Genomic DNA, 23,600 nt, shown 5'->3' on the forward strand with positions numbered 1-23,600 from the left:
CAATGAACTTGGAAGTTACCATAGAAACTGCTTTGGCATTTTTAGCAATAAAGTACTTTAAAATTAAGCTATGTGTATATATTTTTAGACATAACGCTACTGCACAGTGAATAGACGTCAGTATAGTGTAAATGTAACTTTTGTAACTTCTATATGCACTGGGAAACCCAAAAATTCACGTGACTTGCTCTATCTTGATACGTGCTCCATTGCGGTGGTCTGGAGCCAAACCCACAGCACCTCTGAGGCAAGCGTGTACCTTTTATCTAGACACATGTGCAGCTGCTACGGCCAAAGGGCAGGGCCAGTGGTGTAAAAAGGAAGAGAAGAGAAGGAAAAGGAAGAAGAAAGGGAAAAACTAAACCCAAGGGATTTTCCCCATACTCTTCGTCTTGCAGTGAACCCCCTCCCCTTATTTCTTTCTAGGGCCGTACCCGTGGCATATGGAGGTTCCCAGGCTAGGGGTCAAGTCGGAGCTGCGGCTGCCGGCCTACACCACAGCCAAAGCCACCCCAGATCTGAGCCGCATCTGCAACCTACCTACACCACAATGCCAGATCCTTAACCCACTGAGTGAGTGAGGCCAGGGATCAAACCCACATCCTCATGGACACTATGTCAGATTTTTAACCCACTGAGCCACAATGGGAACACCAACCCCCCCTTTCTGAACTATCCTTTTGTCTGAGAGAAGTTCCTTTTGTTTCTGATCACCCGTGATTTATACCGCCCCCAAGTCTACACGAGGAGACATGGAAGGAGAAGCACACAAAACAGGCCACGTGCCACTGTGTTAGCTATTCCTTAGAAATGACTCCCCTTCCCAGTCTGCCTGCTGTTAGTTACCTTGCAGAGTCCTCAGACATCTGTCTGTCTCTGTTGATTCTGTCCAGGGCTTCTACTGGTAATCAGTAGGAAAGAAAGGCTTGAGTGTGGGTACTCCTATCTCAGCAGATATCCAGACTTTCATGGGGTTTTGAAAAGGAAGTAGGCTGTACTTCTAGCTCAGTCAACCTGGGCACTACTGCCTTTGGGGCTGGATAACTCTTGGTTGCAGGGGACTGCCCTGGGCACTGCAGGATGTCTGAGTAGCACCCGTGGACTCTACCCACCACAAGACAGATGTCAACCGACATGGAAAATGCCTCAATTCAGGGCAGTTATAAAACAAAACTGAGAGTGCTGATCAGAAGCACACAGGACGTTTTGGAGAAATTTCAGTGATCATCTCTGTGTCTGAGACTCTTGTTCCAGACTGTCCCTTCCCACTGCTCCTGCACGGAGGCTGACAAGGCAAGATTGGGAAGGCGGAGATCATGTCAACTCTGGTCCGCAGAGGCAGGACGGGTCCGCACTTGGACTGGCTAAGATGAGAGAGTACGAAGGCTTTTAAAATCATGTGGCTGTGGTTTTACTATCAAAGGATCTCTTGAAACTCCATCTTAGACGCCTGGAGAGGAAAGTTCCAACTCTCAAATTAAACCGTGGAGGTACTGAAATCTTATTTCCATTTGTAAGCAAACAACGATCTGGCCCTTGCAGTTTCTGGTTTTACAAGGTCTGTCCTACGCCTTCCCAGAAAAGAGTCCTCAATGGAAGAGCCCTTAATTCCTATGGGGTATTTTAAACATAAACCAGCTGGTCTCAAACTTTCTAGTAAGAGTCTTTGGGGAAAACCGAGATACAAAGTCCACAGCCAGGCTTCGCCTTCAATCTCTTGTGGATGTTCCCTGAGCAAAAAAGCAGGGATGGGGGTGGGCCTTGACCCAAAGGTGTCAGTTCTTGGGCGCTATGAGTAGCTTCGCAGAAAAGCTTTGAACAACCAAGATGACAGTATTTAGTGAGGCCAGTCAGACTCTATACACGGAATTACAGAAAATAATTCATTTCCTAAGGAGAGCTGAAATGCAAAGATGTACAAAGAAGAGCAGAAGCTGAGAAAGTGGAAGAATTGTGTTAACCGGCGATCATTCAGTCCCTAGAGGGGCCCTGGAGCTAAGTTCCTGTGACAGCTTCCAACCCCGATGGTATCGTATGTAAACCCCCATTTCTTCCTGTAACTTGAGTGAGTCTCTGGTTCTTGTCAGCAAAGCAGCCTGCTAATGGCACGCCTCCAACACCGCTGACATCGGCTGACCCACTTTCCTTCCTAGCAGAATTTCATTAGCAGTCGCTACATCAGCAAGTCTTTCCAACTCCTCTCCCTAATTAAGGAGAAGTTGGGCAAGCTGGATGTCTTCTCCAGTAGGAGGTTTTTTAAACGTTTGTGCTGTGCTTCTGTGGGTTAGTCCTATGAATAAGCAACAGAAGCCTTATTAGGTGCTTGGACCTGTCCAGAATGTCAGAGCCACATCAATGGAGGGCACTTCATCTAGCTCCTGAACAAACCAGAAAAGTAATTCAAAGCGCATCTCTGATCAACAACCAATTAGAGGCACCGTTTTAACACATAATTCTAGCTTGGGGATGACCCTGTCTCACCAATTTCCTCTCCCTTCAAAATTATTTTGAATTTATAAATGCAACTGAATTTCAAGAAATTTACCCTAGCTGTATTTGACTTCAGTTTAGTTTGATGGTCAAGAAATAAGAGAGCTGGGTCATGGGAAATGAAGGGGAAAGTGGTTTACCTGCTAATCTGAATGCTTCAAATTCATAAAACCAACACCCTTAATCCCTTTCACCACATTCCAGTATGGTTTGGCAGTCTGCATTTTAGAAATACTTGAGAAATATTGTCTTTTTGCTCACTGAAGTAGAGATTTCTAAAGCAAAATGCTAACAACTTCAAGTAAAAAACATCCAAATATACAAGCGCTCAGTTTCACTGACCTGTAATTGCTTTCACCACCATATCAGACACCTCTGGAATTTCTTCATTAACAGGGACACAAAGCATCTGAGGTGTAACCCAGTGCAGGGCTCTACAGAGAGAGAGACACAGACAGAGAGAGACAGTGAAAAAGAGCTCCAAGGATGGACTGTAATAATTTCTCCTGTCACTTCCTCAGTCCAGGGAGAAGACAGGGCACCACCGACTGCTCAGGCAACCTGAGGCCCATGCGCGTCGCCCTTGCACAACTGGGAGCTCAGCTGAGGTGTCAAAGTAGCCAGAATCCTAAAATGAGGCTTCTCTGCTGCATTTATCACAAGAAAGCAGATGACAACTTACGGGTCAAAATGCGGTTATACTACGACTGAAAGCCCCTGACGCTGGAGAAAGAAGATCAGAGAGGAATCTGCTGTTCCCTGTCCTCTCTGCCCACCAGCCTCGATGTCCCTGCAGGCTCTGCCCTCATCCTCTGAGGCACACCAGAGCCTGGGAAGAGGTCCGGGCACGAGTCACCTCAGCTTGAGTCCTTGAGGTTCCCGGCCACACGGGAAGGGAACGTCTCTCTCGGGACCCTGCTGCTGCCCCTCTCCACTTGCCTGCCTGATGCTCTCACCCTGCACCTCGGCCCAAAGCCCACAAAGCTTTGCACCCCCCACCACCCCATCCCCGATATCGAGCCCTCACTGCTGCTGAGCCCCCGTCATCAAGTCCGGATGTACCAAGCCCCAGCCCACCGCCTGGGCCCCCCACCCACACTTCCTAGCCCCTCTCCTCCACAAACACCGCACTGCGCTCAGGCCTGGCTCCGCTCCCACCGGCAGACGCTCTCCTGCCTCAATGGTCCGCTGCCACCAGAACGCAGGGCACCTGGGCTCCCTCCACTGGCCAAGGCCAAAGGGCCCTTTGTGAGGTGTTGCCAACCGAGTGCCAGTGGGAAGATGCGATTGGAGGAACGGCTGAATCATGAGCGCTCTCCGCCCCCCGAACCCACCCCGGGATGAGGAAAAACGACGCACAGTGCCTTGATATGGGTTTTCACAGCGTCCTGCCTGCCAAGACAGTCGGTACAACGAAATGAGAAAACCAAGAAATTCCCTCCTGTTCTCCGGAAATTCTGGAGATGTGCACAGTTTCAACTATCAAACAAGGTTCTTTATCTTTGGCTGTGGCATGAAGAAGTTCTGGGGCCAGGGATCAAACCCACGCCACAGCTATCACCAGAGCCACGGCAGGGACAACGCTGATCCTTAACCTGCTGAGCCACCAGGGGACTCCTTGAACACAGTTCTCATCGAAAGCTCCCCGGTTCAGACGGAAAGCAAGACGGTGACTTGAGCCCTTCCCTCCTGTCACTTCACCGTAGTCCTTTTTCTTCCTGACACCACAAAGAAGCTGACATGCTCGTGACGGCAGGTACCCTAGCTGTGACCTGCTCTGACGGTTTGACCCTCAAGTGCCCTGTTTTCCCACAATGTGTTCTTCCAATAGGAGGGAGTAAACACAACGAGACAAAGCAAAACAATCAACTACCTGATCCTCTTCTGAATGGCGAGATCTTTCTTCTCATCATCAGTAGTTTCTGGACAGAACACATATTTATAAAGCCGAGTCATGATGTACTTTTCGATCTGGTCCATTATTTTCTCAACTCTTTCTGGAGGCACTGAAATATCCAAATGGACCGTTGAAGGATGGACATTTAAAATTAGAGTTTCCACAGTACTTTCAACATAGCAGAAAAATAATTTACTAGAAATACATAAAACACACCCAGAAACAAAACTAAGATATTACATTAGAAAATATCCTTTAAAAAAATTACCTCAATTTCTGGGGCTGTCTTGTATAGAATCCCCATTTCTAACTTAAGCTGTTTGGCAGGACCTAAAGGTGTATATACCCTGCCAAGTGGTAAGATCTCAGCATGGGTCATGCTTTCCTGTTCCATTAGAAAAGCACTGAACTCCCAAAGACGGATGAATGCTGGCAAGGTTCACTTTCTCATTTTTCTGAGGTTTCCCATAAAACCTTAGAGATTGGGCGTACCCGTAGTGGTAATGAACCCGACTGGTATCCACTAGGATGCAGATTTGATCCCTGGCCATGCTCAGGGATGCAGCGTTGCTGTGGCTGTGGTGTAAGCTCGGTCTGATGTGGCTGTGGCTGTGGTGTAGACCGGCAGCTGTAGCTTTGATTTGACCCCTAGCCTGGGAACCTCCATATGCCACAGGTAAGGCCCTAAAAAGACAGGAAAAAACAAAACAAAACAAAAACAAAAACAAAAAAATGCAAAACAAAACTCCTTAGAGATGGCTCTGAGGTAAACACATGGGGCAGATTTCCCAGAGAGAAACATATGCTACGTACACCCTAAAATCCACAGCAGTGAAAGTCAAATTCAAGAAGAATCCCTAAGAACCTGAAGCACTGCCAGTAGCTCTCAGCTTCTCTCCTGTCCCACCTCACATGAGGAACACATAATCACGGATAATGACGTGCCGCCGTGGCAATTCCAGGACGGGGGTTTCCTTTAGAAGCCTCCCAAGAGGTTTTATTCGGCTCTGTCCCTACCGCTAATGAAGTTACTAAACACTGCTCAAGAAATTATCTAGTTGTTTGATTCTCTTGGGATGATGTAATGGTGGTGTCGAAGACACTGCTAAGTCTAAAACCAACTACCAGAATGTCAGTGGCGTTTATAGGACCGAGGGGGCAAACCAACCACGCCTTTAGAGAAAGCGAGAATCTGCGAGAGACTCCGCAGTAGGCCCTGTGCAGCCAACCACCGGCAATCCCCCAACGGCGGGCTAACAAAGCGTCACCTTTCCCACGGGTCTGCATCCTCTCAGCCACAGTCTGGTAAAAATCCTGAGTACACTCTGACTGTTCCTCAATGCTTAAATCCTGAAACAAAGGGACAAAGAGGCTGTTAGCAGCTAAAGAAATATCATGAGGAAAGATCTAAACTTTACAAAGTTTCTAAAACCCCCTCCTCGAACTAATCTCAAAAGTACTTACAAATTATGTTAATGCTGCAGGGGAGAAAAGCCTCTCCATTAAAATCATTTGCAAGATCCCACGACCTCTCATTTATTTTTGCTATAGATAGATATTCTTACATGGGTTTAATGCATATTTTGATCATTTACATGTTTATATACATTTCGATTAATCTACTTAACCACCTGATGGCTTTATAATGTTGTTATATTAACCAATTTCTTTCACCATCTTCTCCAACTGTGTATTTGAGTTCCTTCCCCTTTTTTTCACTAGTTATGGACTGCAGCTATCAACGACTGTGTGAAGACTGCTTCTCTGGGGTTCTTTCTTTGCGGTGCGTTAAGTATGAACAACTTTACAGCTCTAAGTATCTGCTGCTAGATACAGCCCTCCGAAACTCCAAGGTATCGTTATAAGCCACGTGTGTATTTCTCCACAGCCCCTCCAATACTGGGCTTTATAATTTTTATTTGGTTTCACTGATTTTATAGGTGCAACACATATAATTATTCCCTGCCTTCTTCGAAAGACTATTTGAAGTCTATATAAAAGATAAACACAGTTCAGCACAATAAAATAGAAAATGATAAATAAAACAGGAGAGAAACAAAAACGGAAAGCAGCGCCAGGAAAGATGATACCAAAATGTACAGAAGAGAAGTAAAAAGGCAGCTCATAAATTTGTCTCTAAACTTTCTAGCAATCATCACTAAAATAAAAAAGTCTCGGAGTTCCCGTCGTGGCGCAGTGGTTAATGAATCCGACTAGGAACCATGAGGTTGCGGGTTCGGTCCCTGCCCTTGCTCAGTGGGTTAACGATCCCGAGTTGCCGTGAGCTGTGGTGTAGGTTGCAGACGTGGCTCGGATCCCGCGTTGCTGTGCCTCTGGCGTAGGCTGGTGGCTACAGCTCTGATTAGACCCCTAACCTGGGAACCTCCATATGCCGTGGGAGCGGCCCAAGAAATGCCAAAAAAAAAAAGACCAAAAAAAAAAAAGTCTCACATGTATGTGTAACTGGGTCACCATGCTGTACAGTAGGAAAAAAAATTACATTGGAGAAATAACTATTAAAAAAATCCTACAATGATAAGATCAAAAAAAAAAAAAAAAAGTCACATAACTTAGTGTCCAAAATGTAAAAACCTAATTCTTCAGGTGAAACGGTGATGCTAACATGAGGCATTTCTCTGATGGGTTCTCATAAAAGTGTTACCTAGAAAGGGCATGAATACGGCCTGAGACAAACTCCACAGGCCTGCTTCTCCCAGGCTACCTCCACACAGCGCGAGGACCTGATGAAGCCCTGGTGAAGCACCCAGACCACGACGCTCCGGCCAGTTCAGAGAGGGGCCTTGGGCTGAGGGAGGGACAGCGATCAGCTGCCTCCCGAGGTGGCTCCCGTCCGTCCTTCCCTGGTTTAGGTCTTCATTACCTCTCGCCTGGAGTGCAGCCCCTCTCCCCCCATTTCATCTTTCTCTTTTCAACTGGTGGTCTTAGATTGTGATCTGCTGCCCACAAACCCTGCCAGGTTATCTACTGTGGAGAATCTGCAGTTAGCTTTCCCGCCTCTCTAACCCTGCGAAATTCTCCGTCCAGATTTCCTTCACCCATCTCCGGTCCTCCAACAGGTGTCCAAGGAAGTCCCGCCAGTGTCCTGGAAGGCTCAGTCCCCAACCTGCCTCCTCTAGGAAGGTGTCCTCCTCCATCCTTGGTCAAACACCCTGCAGGCCACACAGCACTCAGCGCTCGGGGACCACCCTGCCTGCAGCACTGTCGCCATCTGAATGGTGAATACCACTAAACCTTCCCCGTCTTCGGCAGTTCAACAGCCCCTCTCTATGGGTGAAATAAGTATCTCAATCTGTTTCCTTCTCAGTTTTTCATGCTGAGCTCTTTTATTTGACAGATATGTAAGGCTCGTGGTATGAAACAGAGGCCTTAAATAATCTGCATACCACCTTCCCTGTCTTTTTCAGCAGCAATTAGTAAAAAGCAATCCTGTTCCCCTTTGTTTCCCAATTCTTGTATAATTTGCTCCTGAGAAAATGCATTTATTTCTGGAATCGCTGGTTTATTGCACTGTTCTCTTTTCTATCTCTCCCTCTCTCCCTCTCTAAAAACCATACATATCGAGTTGTGGTAATGTTCCTTTTAGTATATTTTGAAGCCACTTACATTTGGAGACCTCCCCTCCCAAACCCCCGTTTCCTTCTTTTTCTAGAATAAACAAGGTAACACTGTAATTTACTATTCTAAGTGTTCATATATCTTTTTGTTTTCCCCAGCCAGATCCAAGACGATATCCAGAAAGTCTTGAAATTCTTGGAATGAACCTCTTTCTCTATTAGATGAAGTTATTTAATAGTTATTCTTTGACTGCTGGTGTCTTTATAAGTTTCTATTTTGAAAAAAAATGCGCTAGGGTCTTTAGTTTTTGAATCTCTGGCATCTTGTACTGTAACTGAATTTTGTGGATTTACCTCACCATGTTGCTAAATTTATACCTCTATTAGTATTCTGTTTCCCTCAGATTTTTCCGATAAGATTATTTCCCCCAAATTCCCTGAAAATTATATTTCTATCCATTCCAAAAATATTTATTACATGGTTAATAGAATGTAATACTGTACTAGATGATAATGTAAAAAAAATAATAAAGTGCTCAGAGGGCATTCAGCTTAAACAGGAAGACTGAATGCAAATAAATCATTATAAACCAATTCTTGTAAATTTGCTCCTGAGAAAATGTTCTTTTAATCTACTTAGGCAGCTTAGCCACGGCTACCTTCCATTTGTACCAAATCTAAACAGTAAGAACACACTTCCTTCTTATGATTACTAGTACTCACTTCTAACCACAAAATGTGACCTCTTTTTAAAGGCCTAAATAGCCTATCTTATGCGTTGGCAATGGATCACCGATTCTTCCTCTAGCTCCACACAATCACTGTAATGTTGTTACAACTGAGAAAATTCCTCTTAATATTTTTTTTTCTTTTTACGGCCACATATCTAAGTTCCTGGGCCAGGGGCCAAATGAGAGCTGCAGCTGAGGCCTATGCCCCAGCCACAGCCACGCCAGATCTGAGCCACACACATCTGCAACCTACAGCACAGCTTGAGGCAATGTTAGCTCTTGAATCCACTGAGCGAGGCCAGGGATCGAACCCGCATCCTCACAGAGACAAGAGCATGTCCTTCACATGCTGAGACACAACAGGAACTCTCCTTTTAATATTTCTATTGCAGATTTACACCTCAGTACAGTATTTATTTTGTAATGGGAACTAACTACCCTGACCCTCTGTCCTCTTATCCTGCTTTAGATTCTTTGCAGGACTTACCACTGTTATCTACTATAAACTAGTTTACTGTCTATCTCCTCCGCTAACAGGTCAGCTCCGTGAGGGCACTGCTCACCACTACATCCTTAGTGCCTCTCTCGGACCAGGCATAGGGCTAGTGCTCAACAGTGGCTGATTCAAAGGAAGAAAGAGGAGTTCCTGTGGCGCAGTGGAAACGAACCTGACTAGTATCCCTGAGGATGTGGGTTCGATCCCTGGCCTTATTCAGCGGGTCAAGGATCCGGCGTTGCCGTGTGCTGTGGAGTAGGGCATAGATGTGGCTCAGATCCCACATTGCCGTGGCTGGGTGTAGGCCGGCAGCTGTAGCTCCTATTTGATCCCTAGCCTGAGAACCTCCATATGCTTCGGGGGTGGCCCAAAAAAGCAAAAAAAAAAAAGGAATGAAAGTGGCCATTTACTATTGTTCCACTCTTTCTAATATTGCAAAGATCTCTCTTATTTCTACATATCTTGTGAGGAGAGACAATGACTGCCTTTGTTCTGCACACTTTTCAAGGACAGGTGTACACTGGACAGGCCTGGAAGACAGAGAGAAAACCTCCCTCAAGTGAAAAAGATAGACTGTTTACCATCTAGTACAATAATGTTTTCCATGGGGGCAAAGGTCGGGCAAGCTCACAGACCTAAAAATACCCCCTTTTCTAATAGAACTTGCTGCACAGGCAGGCATTACCTGGTCAGTCTGTGCAGCCGCAGTGGGAACTGATATGTAACAGAACCGTGCAGATGCTGATGCACTCTGGCTACTGCTGTGATAAGCTGGCTTTTTTTTTTTCTTGACCCAGGAGGCTTGTGTTTTCTGCCAGGAGCCATGAAACTATGGCAAGCTAACTGTTAATATATAGTAGAGTAAATCTCAGGTCCTTCCAAGTTCCTGCCAAAGGAGCTAAGTGATAGGATGACAGGTTTGAGGTTTGTGTTGGAAAATGTTTTTTAGGTTCTACAAATTTCTAAAAGCTTATTTCACAGTTTTCTAAGAAAAAAAAAAACAGTTTAGCAATGTTAATGAACCTTTTCTTTAAGTATTCTCTATCATCTCTTCTATAATGTTTGTGTAAGGCCTTTTTTTTTTGCTTTTTAGGGCCCTCCTGCGGCAAACGGAAGCTCCCAGGCTAGGTGTCTAATTGGAGCTGCACCTGCCAGCCTACACCACAGTCACAGTAACGCGGGATCTGAGCTACGTCTGCAACCTACACCACAGCTCATGGCAATGCTGGACCCATAACCCACTGAGCCAGACCAGGGACTGAACCCGCATCTTCACAGTAGCTAGCCGGGTTCTTAACCCATTGAGCAACAACGGGAACTCCAGTAGCTCATAAAATTAATCAAAAAGAAAAGAGGGTAAAATAAACCCTTCGGCTTCATCAGAGTCTCAGCAAACAACATCTACTGAATAGTCAAGCATTACACTACAACACTACAGTATGTGTGCATTATGTAGGTACTGAATGATTTAGCCAAAAGAGATACCCTCTTGGAAAATGAAAATAAAAAAATTAAAAAGTCTCAGTGCAGATATAAAGTGTTTCCTGATAAAGATAAAATGGATAAAAAATTTTTAATCAATTCCAAAAATATTTAATTTTCTAGATTTGACCCATATGTAGAAAAAAGTTGCTCACCACTAGCCTACATGGATTGGAGAAATAGGAATAAAAGGGGAAAAGATGTGGGCAAGAGCGGTTCGTTGCTGAAATTATGGGTTAGAAATGACATGTTAAAGACACGTGTGTTGAAGACACAAGCTGTTGTCCACGTGACCCCGGTCAAGTCACTTCCCTCTCTGGCTCTCAACTTTCCCATCCGTAAAATCAAGGGACTTAAGCCTGAGAGTTGCTAAGGTCCCTGCCCATGTGTACATTTTAGCCTTCCCTTCTCTACCAGAGCAAGGAGAGGAAAAGTTAAAAAACCACAGTACAAAACCGGCACCCCGCCCAAACCCTGAAATGACTGTTATGGGTCTAATGATTAAAGCTCACGGTCTCCTTGGCAGTTCATACCATTTACAAGGTGACAAGTTAGGAAGGCTGATGACGAAAGTACACAACACTAGTGGCTTCGATGCCAAACTTTCCACGTGAGGATGATCCAGACATCAGTGAGTTGCAGTGGGAAAGTACTGGCCTGGAAGTAGTTTTTAATTTGATTTGGTGACATTTTTCAGTAAGTAACTTCACATTTCTGGGTCTTTATTTTTTTTCAGTTGTAAAATGACAATGTTGCACTAGATTATCTCTAAGACCTTTCCTAAAACCAAAACTCTAAGTGGTTCTCAACCTACCCTTTTGTAATGCATTGATTCCAAAAACATCTTGGTCTGCTTATAGATTTCTTGGCCTGTCTTGTGGAAGGTCTTGAGAAACTCTATGAACTCTTTAGACACTCTGTCCGTTTCAATGCTGGTTTGCCGGTTTATGGAAGGACTGGGAGCTTTTGCTTCCTGAATTTCTGCTGGGAAAATTAAACATAGTAAGTTTCATTACATAGAAGATCCATGCATGGAATTACTTTAAGTATCTAACTTAAGATTATGCAAATGATGCTCAATCAAAGTTAAACTTGAAATTATTTTCTGTTTCAATATTGGACTGTCCTTAAAGTAAGCTTAAATCTATTTTATGAGTAGGCAGTACAATCAGATAAAAACTACATATCTAAACAATATTTCTATTCAAATAAAAGGAGCTCTATTGGTCACTTCTTAGCCAAAATATATCCTGCTTTGATCTGTATATTTAATCATTAATACTGAAACGGCACTTCTATCTTGAACGACTTTCTCGAAGATTATATGAGTTTATAAAACCAGTCAACAAGTAAACTAATAATCTGTAGAAGCACAAAAATATTAGATGACTTATGTCAGAAACATCCTTTCCAAATCCATTCTATCTGCTAAAAAGGCAAAGGCTAATCTATTTATATGGAGACTTTTATTGAAGCACCATTCAATTTCCAAGCCACACTGCTCAAAGCAAAAGCATGTTTCCAAAGTAGCACAATGACCATGACAAAGCAAAGAGGCAAGAGCAGCACATAAAACACTGTGCGGTTAGTTGGCCACACAACTCTTTCCCCTCTTCAAATAAATGCACTGAAAGGAAAACAGGACCTTTACGGAACAGAGATAAGGGTGTTGGAAAGGAGTAAGTGCTCTGGGAAAACATGAACTATCATGTGACCTCTGATCCCATTCTAAGCCTCTAATTCAATATGTATAAGGAATTAAGTATTCTCATATGCCCAGGATTCCCTTCCATACACAAAAAGAAAGGTAATTAAGAAGAAAATCAACTTATTACATGCTTCCTCGGAGTAATTTCTTTTTTTTAAACTGAAGTATAGTTGATGGACAATGTTGTGTTAGTTGCTGGTATATAGCAAAGTGATTCGGTTATACATATATTTATTTTTCAAATTATTTTCACTACGATTTATTAAAGGATACTGAATACAGCTCCCTGGGCTATACAGTAGGATCATGTTGTTCATCTTTTTTATATATAGTAGTTTGTATCTGCTAATCCCAAACTCTTAATTTATTCCCCATCCCCTTCCCCCTTTGGTAACCATAAATTTGTCTTCTATGTCTGTGAGTCTGTTTCAGAATAATTTCTTATAATATTATTTTTTTAACTTTAGTACCTGAGTTACATTTTAGTGATGAAGTTGCAATAAAGTTTTAAGATGATAAAAGCATTATTCCTATTAGAGTGACTGGTTTATTCAAGTGAGACAAACACATAAGATTACCTAACAATATACCATTAACTACATATGGCGAACTAATGATTCCACCTCTTATCTTAAAAAACCCTATTCCCAATATATGCAAATCAAAGTGATAAACCATATCAACGAAAGATAAAAATCCCATGATCATCTCAATAGATGCAGAAAAGGCATCTGATAAAATTCAACATTTATTTTCATGATAAAAACTCTTAGCAAAGTGAGTATAGAGGGAACGTTTCTCAACATAATAAAGCCATTTATGACAAACTCACAGTCAATATAATTATCAACGGTGAAAAGCTGAAAGCCTCCCTGCTAAAATGTGGAACAAGACAAGGATGTCCACTCTCAGGGCTTCTATTCAACACAATACTGGAAATCCTAGCCATAGGACTCGGACCAAAAAAACAAATAAAAGGTACCCAAACTGGAAGAGAAGAGGTAACACTGTCATTATATGCAGATGATATTTTACTAGATATAGGAAACCTTAAAGAGTCTACACAAAAACTACTAGAACTGATAAACAAATTCAGTGAGGTAGCAGGACACAAGAATAACATACAGAAATCCATTGCATTTCTTTACTCTAACAATGAAATATCAGAAAGGAAAGGTAAAAAAACAAACCACATACAAAAAACAAAAACAAAACCAAAAAACCACCCTCTTAGGAATAAACCTGATAAAATTTCCCTAAAAGATAATTAACTGTTTACAACTAAAGTCGTAATAATGGACCGTGAGATTTACGTCACACGTGGAAGGAAAACGTAGGTCCAGAACAGCAGAAAAGGTAGGAGGCAGACATGTAAAACTGTTGGCAAGGTTCTTACATGTAAAGTGGTATAATAATACCCTACGAAGGTAAAGCAGTTAAAAACATAGCCTGAAAACCCCCAAACCACCCCCCAAAATAAATCATAATTAAAATGTTAACAAAAAGAGAGGTATAGGAGTTCTCATTGTGGCACAGTGGGTTAAGAATCCAACTGCAGGAGTTCCCGTCGTGGTGCAGTGGTTAACAAATCCGACTGGGAACCATGAGGTTGCGGGTTCGGTCCCTGCCCTTGCTCAGTGGGTTAACGATCCGGCGTTGCCATGAGCTGTGGTGTAGGTTGCAGACGTGGCTCGGATCCCGCATTGCTGTGGCTCTGGCGTAGGCCGGAGGCTACAGCTCTGATTGGACCCCTAGCCTGGGAACCTCCATATGCCGTGGGAGCGGCCCAAAGAAATAGCAAAAAGACAAAAACAAAAAAAAAATTAAAAAAAAAAGAAAAAAAAAAGAATCCAACTGCAATGGCTCAGGTCACTGCAGAGGCTCCAGTTCTATCCCCAGCCCAGTGATGTGGGTTAAAGGATCCAGCATTGCCGTATCTGCAGCATAGGTTATAATCATAAAAAATAATCAAAGAAGGCAAGAAAAGAGGAGAAAAAGAATTAAATCCAGATGGTATAAATAGAAAACAGAGCAGAATAGTAGGTTTAAAGCCCCATTTTATAAAAAATTTCATTAAATACAAGTAGTCTAAATAGCCCAATTAAAAATCAGAGATCATCAGAACAGATTAAAAACAAATTCCCTCTAGAAATCCACTTTAAATATAAAGCTACAGATATGTTAAAAACTAGATAAATGAAAATATATATCACCTAAACAATCAAAAAGAGCTGAAGTGGAGTTCCCTTGTGGTGCAGTGGGTTAAGGATCCAGTGTTGTCACTGCAGCAGTTTGGGTCACCGCTGTGGCACAGGTCTGATCCCTGGCTTGAAAAGTTCCATATGCCACAGGTATGGCAAAAAAAAAAGAGCTGAAGTGACTACATCAACATCAAAGTAAATATCAGAACACAAAACATTCTGTTTCGATCAATAATGAAAAAGGGATTAATTCTTTAAGAAGATATAGGAATCCTAAATGTGTATGCACCTAATAACACAGCTTTAAAACACACGAAGCATAAATGGAAGAGGAGAGATAAAAAATTTATACTTTTAGTCAGAGATTTTTAATGTTCCTTTCTTGGCAACTGATACTATGGATAATAAAAAAGGCAGTAAGGACAGAATACTTAACGCCAACAAAGAATTTGAAGTGATATTTACAGAACACTTCACCCAACAAAAACAGAATACACAATAACGGTAACATTTTACGTACGGCAAATGTTTATTATGTGCTAAGTACTTACAGAGTGCTCTCTTACATAATCCTCACTACTCTGTGGTAGTACTTTTATGATATTAACAAATGACTAAGATCAGGAAAAAAAAAAAAAAAAAGTAAGTTCCCGTTGTGGCGCAGTGGAAACAAATCTGACTAGGAACCATGAGGTTGCAGGTTCGATCCCTGGCCTTGCTCGGTGGGTTAAGGATTCAGCGTAGCTGTGAGCTGTGGTGTAGGTCACAGACACGGCTTGGATCTGGCGTGGCTGTGGCTGTGGTGTAGGCTGGCAGCTGTAGCTCCAGTCAGACCCCTAGCCTGGGAACTTCCATATGCCACAGGTGTGGCCTAAAAAGACAAAAGACAAAAAAAAAAACCCCAAAAAACAAATGACAATGCTAAGGCTTAGACAATTAAGTGACTTGTATGGTGCTGCAGTTATTTAGGCGGTGAAGGCTGGAATTTGACCCCAGGTCTGTGTCCCTTACCTCTGCAGCCTGAGCTCTTTACTCTGCAGCAGCTGCCTCACTTGTCAGAGAGGACTGAGGTCTCTTCAAAGGAACCCCAATCCCTGCGACTCTGCAGATGCGTAAGCCAGTCAAGGGTCGGGAGACACTAAGCATCTCCTTTAGTGCTTTACACTCTCTCCCCTCAAGGAATACTTTTCTCCAAAGACAGATGATTTTGATTTTGAAAAAAATCCTCTTCCAAAATGTAAATGACAATAAAATGAAAGAAGATCATTCGTATGATACTATGATGGAAGATACATGTCATTATGCATTTGTCCCAATCCACCAAATGTACACCACCAAGAACAAACCCTAGCCTAAACTACAGACTTTGGCTTTTTTTTTTTTTTGCTATTTCTTGGGCCGCTCCCGCGGCATATGGAGGTTCCCAGGCTAGGGGCTGAATCGGAGCTGCAGCCACCGGCCTACGCCAGAGCCACAGCAACGCAGGATCCGAGCCGCGTCTGCAACTACACCACAGCTCAGGGCAACGCCGGATCCTTAACCCACTGAGCAAGGGCAGGGACCGAACCCGCAACCTCATGGTTCCTAGTTGGATTCGTTAACCACTGCGCCACGACGGGAACTCCCTAAACTACAGACTTTGGATCATCACAAGTCAAGGCAGGTTCATCAATTGTAACACCACGTGCACCACTTGAGTCGGGGATGTTGATACTGGAGGAGACTGCGTGTGTGGAGGGAGGCACAGGGCACATGGGGACTCTCTACCTTCCTCTCAATTCTACTGTGAACCTAAAATTTCTTTTTAAAACATCTTAAAGAAGTTCCCATGTGGTGCAGCTGGTTAAGGATCTGGCATTGCCATGGCTGTGGCACAGGTCACAACTGTGGCACGGGTTTAATCCCTGGTCTAGAAACTTACACATGCTATGGCACAGCCAAAAAAAAAAAAAAAAATGGGTAAAAAAAATTTTTTTTTTTAATTGAAAAAAGTAAACCAAGGAGTTCCTGTCATGGCTCAGTGGAAATGAATCCGACCAGGAACCATGAGGTTGCTGCAGGTTTGATCCCTGCCCTCACTCAGTGGGTTTAAGGATCCAGTGTTGCAGTGAGCTGTGGTGTAGGTCACAGATGAGGCTCGGATCCTGCATGGCTGTGGCTGTGGGGCAGGCGGGCAGCTGCAGTTCCGATTAGACCCCTAGCCTGGGAAACTCCATGTGCTGTGGGTGTGGCCCTAAAAAACAAACAAACAAAAACAAAACAAAAAAGTGATCAAGTGTCAGATTAAAAAAAAAAGGAAATCCAGATGGATTGATACACCAACTATAGATTAGTACAAACTACTAAAATCAATACTTGGTTGTTTCTTTCTGACCTCCCTGAAAAATCAATCCCTAATAAGAGAGCTTAAGTTTGGTTTAGAGAGTGGAAAGCCAGAGAAATGCAGGGTTTGGCACTCAGGAAGACAGTGAGGTGGTTTTGAACAGCCAACGGGCATTCCGAAGGGGAGCTGGAAAAGAACAATTTCACTTGTGTTACATTTTGGCTGGGACCTAAAAAAAGGACAATGGATTGCTCTTCAACTCAAAATCTTGAGTTTTTAATACAGGAACAAAGCTTGTATTTTAAGTATAGCTGGTCTGTTATGATTATCAAGCTTTCCATTCCCCAATCTAAACACTTGGTTTTTAAAAGTCCTGTCAGTGGAACAAAATATACTCTTGAATTGTTATGACGGTATTTACAGCCATCATTCAACAACAATTTTCTACACGGCAGACCCTGTGCTGCTTTACTACACATTCTCATTAATCCTTAAAAATTTTGTTAGATTTCTAAAACCATAGAGAACAATAAACATTCACACAAATCAAATCTTTTTTGCTAGGTAGGTAGTAGTATTGTCTCATACATGAATACACGGAGGTTAGAGGTTAAGTCATTTATGTGCCACAAGTTACAGAGGAGGTTGAGGAAAAGCTGGGAATTGAATCCAGATCTGTTTGGTTCTCAAGACTAGGTTCTTCAAAGTCATACCACAATGTCCCTCCTACGATTACAGTAGATTTATTCCTGTTTAAATAAGTCGATGAGTATGAGTTAAGCACTTACTATGGAAGGCTGTCTGCAAGCCAGATGACATATTACATCAAATTAAATCTCCAACAGATAAACCAACAAAAGTAAAATCTTCACCAAAAAGTCTATTTGAAGAATAGCTGTGAAAGAGTAAAGACAACCTGAACATGTCAATGTCAAAACAGAACAAGATGGAGTTCCCGTCGTGGCTCAGTGGTTAACAAACCTGATTAGCATCCATGAGGTGGCGGGTTCGATCACTGGCCTTGCTCAGTGGGTTAAGGATCTGGCGTTGCCATGAGCTGTGGTGTAGGTCACAGACGAGGCTCGGATTTGGCGTGGCTGTGGCTGTGGTGTAGGCCGGTGGCTACAGCTCCGATTGGACCCCTAGCCTGGGAACCTCCACATGCCGCAGGAGTGGCCTTTTGGTCTTTTTAAACCAAAAACAAACAAACAAACAAAAAAAGAACAAGATCATGTAATAAAGATGATTAACATCATTCTAGTACTAAAAACACATTCTCTATCTTGATGTTTAAAAATTTACTGAAAATCCCGTGTTTCTCAGATTATCCAACTAGAATAAGGTCAGTTGAGCAGAATATTATGGTTCTTCTGAACTTTTCAGCGGTTTTGACTACAGTTATGTAACACAGACTAAAAAGCAGAAAGACTGTAGTATAAAAATACATATTTGGTCTTTGCCCTAGGAATGGCTATTTTTTTTTTTGTCTTTTGTTATTGTTGTTGTTGCTTTTTCTTGGGCCGCTCCCGCGGCATATGGAGGTTCCCAGGCTAGGGGTTGAATTGGAGCTGTAGCCACCGGCCTACGCCAGAGCCACAGCAACGCGGGATCCGAGCCACGTCTGCAACCTACACCACAGCTCACAGCAATGCCGGATCATTAACCCACTGAGCAAGGGCAGGGACCGAACCCGCAACCTCATGGTTCCTAGTTGGATTCGTTAACCACTGCGCCACGACGGGAACTCCAGGAATGGCTATTTTTGATCATCAGTGACCAATGACTGAATCAATCAGTTATGCCTACACAACGAAACTTCCATAAAAACTTTGTAATGAGATTTGGGGAGCCTCCAGAGTGATGAGTCCATCAGGATACTGGGAGCACACGCCCAGAGCAGGCATGCAAGCCTGGTGCTCCCTTCCCTACCTTGCCCTACGTATCTCTTCCACTTGGCTGTTCCTGAGTTATGTCTTCAATAAATCGATAGGCGTGAATAAACTGTTTTCTTGAGTCCTATGAGTTGTTTGGACAAATTTTCAAACCCGAGGAGAGGGTTGTGGGAACCTGTGATTTATCGCTGGTTGATCAGAGGTATGGGTGTTCTCACTCCTGGGGACTGCGACTGGCATCTGAGGTGGGGCAGTCTTGTGGGACTGCACCCTTCACCTATGGGCTCTGTGCTGACTCTGGGTAGTGTCAGAACAGGACTGACCTGCTGGACATCTAGTTGGCGTTGGAGAATAAAGGAAACCATGTATTTAGTTCGGGAGAAAAAAATTTCTCATTGTCCTTATCCATGAAGTCAAGAAACTGATCATGTTCCAGATATATTAAATTCAAAACATTGTAAAAGATGATGTTACAAGATAACAAGGTCTTGGGGTAAACAAGAAAAGGCAACGAGGCAGAGTGTACCCGAGCAGTGACTGTGAAACAGGCGTGATTGTGAAATCGGTTCCAAATTCAGCTTGGGAAAGTTACCTCAGCGTCATCGACATACCAAAGAGGCCCAAGCGATTAAAGCGGCAATTCATCAGTTATCCCTCCAATGATGTAATTAACACTATGCTCCTACTTAACATCTGAAACTCAGGTCTTGGGACAACATAAAAACGCAAGAGGATTACGGTTTTGTTTTTTAAATCTTATTTTGAAATAACTTCAAATTTACAGATAATCTGTAAGACTGTTAACAAAGAATTCCTTTATACCCTTTATCCAGATTCACAAAATGTTAACATTTTGCTACATGTCTGTGTATATTTTTTTTTCTAAGTTTTTCAGAATCGATTGTATGGATTATGCTCTTTACCCCTTAGTATACATCTTAGTAGCAAAGATATTTTTTTTTTGTCTTTTTGCTATTTCTTGGGCCGTTCCCTCGGCATATGGAGGTTCCCAGGCTAGGGGTTGAATCAGAGCTGTAGCCACTAGCCTACGCCAGAGCCACAGCGACGCGGGATCTTAGCCGCGTCTGCAACCTACACCACAGCTCACGGCAATGCCGGATCGTTAACCCACTGAGCAAGGGCAGGGACCGAACCCGCAACCTCATGGTTCCTAGTCGGATTCGTTAACCACTGCGCCACGACGGGAACTCCAAGATATTCTTTTAAATAACTTCAGTACTATAGTTATTGAAAAGTTTTTTTTTCTTTTTTTTTTCCAGCTGAGGGTCACATGTTCATTCGGTGGTCATGTATCCGTAGTCTCCTCTTATCTGGAAATTATTCCCCAGGTTTCCTTTGTTTTTCATGACACTGGTAGTTCTGAAGACTACAGGCCAGTTATTTTATTGAATGTTCCTCAATTTGGGTTTCTCTACTATTTTCTCATGACTGGATTCAGGTTATAAATTTTCAGCTTAAATATTATACAATTCATGTTGCGTTCTTCCCAAAGTTTCATATCTAGAAGCACATACTGTCCATTTCCCCCATCGTTATATATCTATCATTTCTTTTTTTTAAATTTTTTAATTGTTTTTTTCTTTTGAGGGCCACACCCAAGGCACATGGAGGTTCCCAGGCTAGGGGTCGAATCGGAGCTATAGCTGCAGGCCTAGGCCAGAGCCACAGCAACGCGGGATCCGAGCCGCGTCTGCAACCTACACCATGGCTCATGGCAACACTGGATCCTTAACCCACTGAAGAAGACCAGGGATTGAACCCCTAATCTCAGGTTCCTAGTCGGATTCGTTTCTGCTGCGCCAGGATGGGAACTCCTATCATTTCTTTATTTGAAATTAATAAGTTGTGGGAGGTAAGTTGAGATCATGTTCATAACTTGCTTCTCAGGAAACTCCCTCCTCTCACCCTAGATTTAGCATCCATTGAAGAAACCCGCCTGAATCAATTCTTACTATGGTGATGATAAAACGGTGACTTCTATCTCCATCACTCCCATACTTATCAGCCAACATTCTACGATAAGGAAGAGTTTTCTCTTCTTTTTAAATTACTTATTGATTTTAGCAGTTGGATGAACTAATGGATTATTGTTTTATTCAATCAGTTATATTCCATTTACTGTCCTTATTTATTTGGATACCTAAATCTGGCCAGTGGGAACCCACTGAAACTGACTTCTGGGTCTGACATATCAAGCAATACTTTGGAGAGGCCCTTCTTTCCCAGCTCCAGTCTAGAATAAGTCATCTCTTCAAGGAAGCCTAGTTCGCTTCAGTGAAGAATAGTATTTAGAAGCTAAGATCTGGAAAGAAACACTGGTATTTTAATTCTAAAAAAAAAAAAAAAGATATTCCTCCTAGGAGCACTGCTTTTAGGTTAATTTGTAAAAGATGTACACAAGATTCTACTCAGAGTGACAATATCTATTTGAACTCACAAAAAAAGGGCCTTTTGGAATGTATGAGCAAGTACTTTAAGTTGGGTAACCCACTGTGATTTACTCCATAGTTCACTCAAACTTGGAGATTAAAAAACTGTTGGGAGTTCCTGTCATGGCGCAGTAGAAACAAATCCAACCAGGAACCCTTAGGTTGTGGGTTCAACCCCTGGCCTCGCTCAGTGGGTTAAGGATCTGGGTTGCCGTGAGCTGTGATGTAGGTTGCAGACATGGTTGGGATCTGGCGTGGCTGTGGCTGTGGTGTGGGCCAGCAGCTGTAGCTCCGATTAGACCCGTAGCCTGGGAACTACCATATGCCATGGGTGTGGCCCTAAAAAAAAAAAAAAAAAGCAAACCCTCCCCCCAAAAAACTATAAGTAAATTCTGTGGGTCTTTACAGTCAATCTGTTCCATTTACCTTCTCTGAAGGAAGACTCAACTCTAACAGGAAGTTAAAAATATTTTTCAAGAGTTCCTGTCGTGGCTCAGAGTTAACAAACCCGACTAGTATCCATGAGGATGTGGGTTCAATCCCTGGCCTCACTCAGTGGGTTAAGAATCTGGCATGGCCATGAGCTGTGGTGTAGGTTGCAGACGAGGCTCGGATCTGGCGTTGCCGTGGCTGTGGCGTAGGCTGACAGCTGTAGCTCAGATTCGACCCCTAGCCTGGGAACCTCCATATGCCACAGGTGCAGCCCTAAAAAGATCAAAAAAAATTTTTTTTTCCAATTCCCTTAGAAGATTATTTGTGTTCTATTTACTATCAAGCTGCCCTAGCTTACAACAGAAGCAAGTACAACATCAAGAGCAAGACATCTTGTATTAACAAAGTGAAACAAAGAACACAGAATGCAAAAGGTCTATTGTAGTCTAGACCCAATAAATTAGAACTGCATTCAGTACAGGCTAACTTTATCCACATGCAAAGGCCAAACAAATAGTCAGCCTGAAGTGCAAAGTTCCCCTGGCCGAGTTACAGAAGCGGTCTGGGAGCCACAGATTCAATGGCATCCTCTTTTCCATCACTCTCACACCAATTTTCCAACACTTTTGAGGTCTTTATCCCCACATGCTTTCTACAGACATAAAACAACTAAAGATCAAAAAACTAAAATAAAGACAGTTCCCTGGTGGTCTAGTGCTTAGTACTCAGCGCTTTCACTGTCGTGGCCTGGGTTTAATCCCTGGTCTGGGAACTGAGACCCTGCATCAAGCTGCTATATGCCGCAGCCAAAAAACAAGTAAAAATATATCATTCAAAAGAAAAGAGGTAAGAGCTATTTCACATAAGAGTTTTTAAGATAAAAATTACCTGGAATTGTCTCTTTTAAAGTACAAATCTTCTTTCAAAATATAATGCATACTATATAGAAACTCTTAGGACACGATTTTTTAAAACTGCCAACCAGGTACAGTCAATGAATGTGTGTGACTATCATGCACTTCAGTGGTGGAAACTTCACCATATATCTGTCTACATAGACAGAGACACAGATACAGATAAACACACAGACATATTTGAGGTCAAGGGATATAGTGGTAAAAAAAAGCTTAACCAGGAGTTAAGAGAGCTGAGGTCTAACATATCAACTCATGTGACCTTGTAAATTAATTAACCTTGATGGACTTTCATGCTGTCATCTGTAAAATGTGGCAGTTAGACCTGATGGTTCTATAAATTCTTTACTGCTCCACCTGTTGTCATATATATTATTTCACCATATATCTATAAATTCATAAGGTTGATGAGTCTTTCTGAAAGCAGGAAACAGAATTTAAGCTAGATAGGAATGAATGGCTTTGATCAAGGCCTTTGAGCGCCTCATCAGCAGAGATTATTCTATCAGAAAAACAATACGTGTTTGAAAATAGCTAACGCTTACTGGAGACTCACTATGTGTGTCAGGTACTGTGCTAAACTCTGTACACACAATCAGTTCATTTAATCCTCAAGACATGTCTAGAACAGATATTACTGTCCCTTAGAACAGACAAGGCGTAATGAGATTATCTTGCCTAAGATCACATAGCTAGCAAACTGCAAAGCTGAGACTCAAACTGGGGTGACCTGGGAGTTCCCTTGTGGCGCAGTAGGTTAAGGATCTGGTGTTGTCACTGCAGCAACCCAGGTCGCTGCCATGGCTTGGGTTTGATCCCTGGCCTGGAAACTACCACATGCCATGGGTGCAGCCAACCCCCGATTCCCCAAAAAACCCAGGGTGACTCCAAGGCTTATGCTTTTAACCACCTTTCTATACTATCTCCTAATAGATACATTATGAGTCAGATATGTTCTTATCAAATACATTTACTCTCTAGCAGGTACTGATCATGCCCCTTCTTACTG

At 42.8% G+C, this 23,600-nt stretch overlaps 1 protein-coding gene across 6 annotated transcripts in view; it reads right to left on the reverse strand.

The window, feature by feature from the left end:
* Positions 1 to 23,600, reverse strand: part of RABGEF1 (RAB guanine nucleotide exchange factor 1) — a 66,236-nt gene that overhangs the window by 7,089 nt on the left and 35,547 nt on the right. For 3 of the 6 annotated variants that reach the window (XM_047779935.1, XM_047779933.1, XM_047779936.1), the window contains 4 exons: positions 11,486 to 11,652; positions 5,656 to 5,737; positions 4,364 to 4,496; positions 2,833 to 2,924 (listed from right to left, as the gene is read on the reverse strand). In XM_047779935.1, coding sequence (XP_047635891.1) covers positions 2,833 to 2,924; positions 4,364 to 4,496; positions 5,656 to 5,737; positions 11,486 to 11,652 — 474 coding nt within the window. Of the gene's footprint in view, positions 1 to 2,832; positions 2,925 to 4,363; positions 4,497 to 5,655; positions 5,738 to 11,485; positions 11,656 to 23,600 lie in introns of all 6 variants that reach the window. The other 3 variants (XM_047779934.1, XM_047779932.1, XM_047779930.1) reach the window with 1 other exon arrangement.

Source organism: Phacochoerus africanus, chromosome 5 (genome assembly GCF_016906955.1).
Source record: "Phacochoerus africanus isolate WHEZ1 chromosome 5, ROS_Pafr_v1, whole genome shotgun sequence".
Taxonomy (NCBI): domain Eukaryota; kingdom Metazoa; phylum Chordata; class Mammalia; order Artiodactyla; family Suidae; genus Phacochoerus; species Phacochoerus africanus.